Source organism: Oratosquilla oratoria, chromosome 8 (assembly GCF_046742065.1).
Source record: "Oratosquilla oratoria isolate Oo_2021 chromosome 8, ASM4674206v1, whole genome shotgun sequence".
NCBI lineage: Eukaryota > Metazoa > Arthropoda > Malacostraca > Stomatopoda > Squillidae > Oratosquilla > Oratosquilla oratoria.
In genome coordinates this window covers 19299397-19301896 of record NC_134784.1, presented here as the reverse complement: position 1 = coordinate 19301896, position 2500 = coordinate 19299397, and the positions used below count along the sequence as shown (strand labels likewise).

At 45.5% G+C, this 2500-nt stretch overlaps 1 protein-coding gene across 3 annotated transcripts in view; it reads right to left on the bottom strand.

Annotated features, from left to right (window-relative positions):
* The window catches only part of LOC143027616 (uncharacterized), a 346945-nt gene that overhangs the window by 2203 nt on the left and 342242 nt on the right, over positions 1–2500 (bottom strand). For all 3 annotated transcript variants that reach the window (XM_076188980.1, XM_076188978.1, XM_076188979.1), the window contains one exon: positions 1–762. This exon is cut by the window's left edge and continues 2203 nt beyond it. In XM_076188980.1, coding sequence (XP_076045095.1) covers positions 1–762 — 762 coding nt within the window. The remainder of the gene's footprint in view (positions 763–2500) is intronic.

The following is a 2500-nucleotide window of genomic DNA, read 5'->3' as shown; positions in this document are numbered from 1 at the left end:
TCTTGCCCAAAAACTCCGACCCCATGCCCCTCTTACCTAAAAATTCTGATCCCATAGCACGTTTACCCAAGAATTCTGAGCCCATGGCTCTTTTGCCTAAGAACTCAGACCCCATGGCCCTTTTGCCCAAAAACTCAGACCCCATGCCTCTCTTGCCCAAGAATTCCGAGCCCATGCCTCTCTTGCCCAAGAACTCAGACCCCATCATTCTTTTTCCTAGGAACTCATAGCCCATGGACCTTTTCCCCAGAAACTCTGAGCCCATGTTTTTCGCCGACATTCCGAATCCCATTCTCTTGCCAAGGATCTCTCGAAGGAGTTCGTTGGTCGCCCACATCCGAAGCTTCGGCTTCATCCCGACGCTTCTCTTCTCGGTCTCGCTGACGGAGGTGTCGTCGTTGTCCTGAGGAACTTCTTCGTCGCCGTGGTCGTCATCCTCCGTCCAAGACGCTTCCGGACTCCTTTCGGAAACGCCTGTGGTGTACTCGGGAGACCCATCCTCCTTCTCTTCCTCCACCTCCTCCCTCTCTCCGTCGATGTGGTCCTTCTCGAGCAAGGCCGGGCTCGACCTCTTGCCCAGGAACTCTGACCCAATCCTCCTGACGGGGCGAAGTAGATACTGTTGGTGGTGAGCTCCCATAGTGTCACGTGGGGGGCCGGTTATGACAAAGAAGAGGTAGCGCATGAGGGGGTCGGGACTAGAGATGGAGGGTGAACGCCGGTCTTTGCTAGAGGATGACGAAGGACCATAATCATCCACATCTGAAAGGAATAACAGTTCTGTAGAGCGAGAGTGATGAAACAACAACCAAGAAATAGAATTCATACCTCCTCCATTCTATATCTCATTACTATTTTTTGTGCGAATGTGTGTGTGTGTGTATGTATTTATGTGTGTGTGTGTGTTTGTGTGTGTGTGTGTGTGTGTGTGTGTGTGTGTGTGTGTGTGTGTGTGTGTGTGTGTGTGTGTGTGTGTGTGCGTGTGTGTGTGTGTGTGTGTGTTTCTGTTTTATTGTATTTCCTCATCTGAACCTAGAAAATTTAATCAGACAATGACTTTTTTAAGCTGACCAGGCATGTTCTCTTATAAAAAGGCAAATATTCATCATTTAATTTGTAATCGTGAAACTGTTGGAGATTGGTGAATATCTTGAAACCAAACCTAAGTCATAGCCAAATAACATATCAATAGAAACCCTAGTTCTTATTTAGGAGAGTCGAACGACCCACTGGATGACAGTAATGCCTTGCACATAGAACTGGCAAGCCGGCTACAATTCAGCACCCTGAATGTATTCAAGCGTCTGTATTTCCAGTCTAAACAATGTCTGGACTCTGTTGCTGATGTAAATGGTCGCAATGAAACTGTTGGCGAGTTTCCGAGACATGAAGCTATGTACCACATCTTTTGCGGTGCGATTACCCAGTCCTTCGATCAGCGCCTTCCAGACGACGCTGGAATGGCCAATGATTGGCTGAAGTTAGGGTTAAGAAAAGGAGAAAAACTGGAATATCATCTGGAAGATACACGTTTTTGGGGCTGCAATAACTAATGGTCTCTGGAAAATAATTGTATTTGTGTGATGGACTTCCTCTGAGACTGGAAGTATCGCATTACCCCAGTCTGGAAAGGAAAGAATAATTGGCATACCTGCACCACATACAGAATCATAACACTGATAGATATTCCTGGTGAGACTCGTGTACTTACAAAGCAAATACGAGACCATCTACTATCAAGGCTAGTGCTAAGCAGTCTGACGCCACACTTAAGAAATCTACAATTGATGGAATCCTAGTTCTTCTCGTTATGAAACATTTCTGACTTCAATTGCGAAAATTTTTCTTCAGGACTTAAGTCGATTCCGCACTATCATTTGGATTAGTTGGAAGAAACACTGGCTGACTCTAATATTGCAAGTAATGCATAGTAAATTTGTCAATCTCATTTTCCCTCTGTACTCAGAGGCTAGCTTAGCGGGTTAGGGTGTCGTTACTTGCGGCGAAGGTCGAGATGAGGGTGGTTCGAATCCTGCCACCGGCGAAGTTGAACCAGCATGGTTAATTAAATTCCACGCTACAAAGCTCTCTGTGAGGGGCACCGTCCTAGCCTCCCAACAGGGAGGAGTGTATGGGGTTAAACCATAAAAAAACTCAGAAAACAAAATCAGAGAGAGTTGGAAAAGTATATACCCATCTTCTTCCAGATTGCAAATGCCATATAGCATCTGAAACTATAAATACATGGGCAAGGGGATAAGTATGTCTTCATTGCCTTTATGAACCTTACATTTCTCTATAGATATTAGGGTTGAGCTCTCCCCAAGTTACTGAATTCACGTCTGAATATCCTTAGCACAAAAGCTCTGCATGCGATCACTAAATGTCACCGGAATAACTCTGCTCCAGACTAGAATATTCTCGATGGTGCTGAAAAGACATGTAGCGTGTTTTATCACCATCCCACTCCCACGCTGTGGAAAGTGAGAAACCCCTTCCA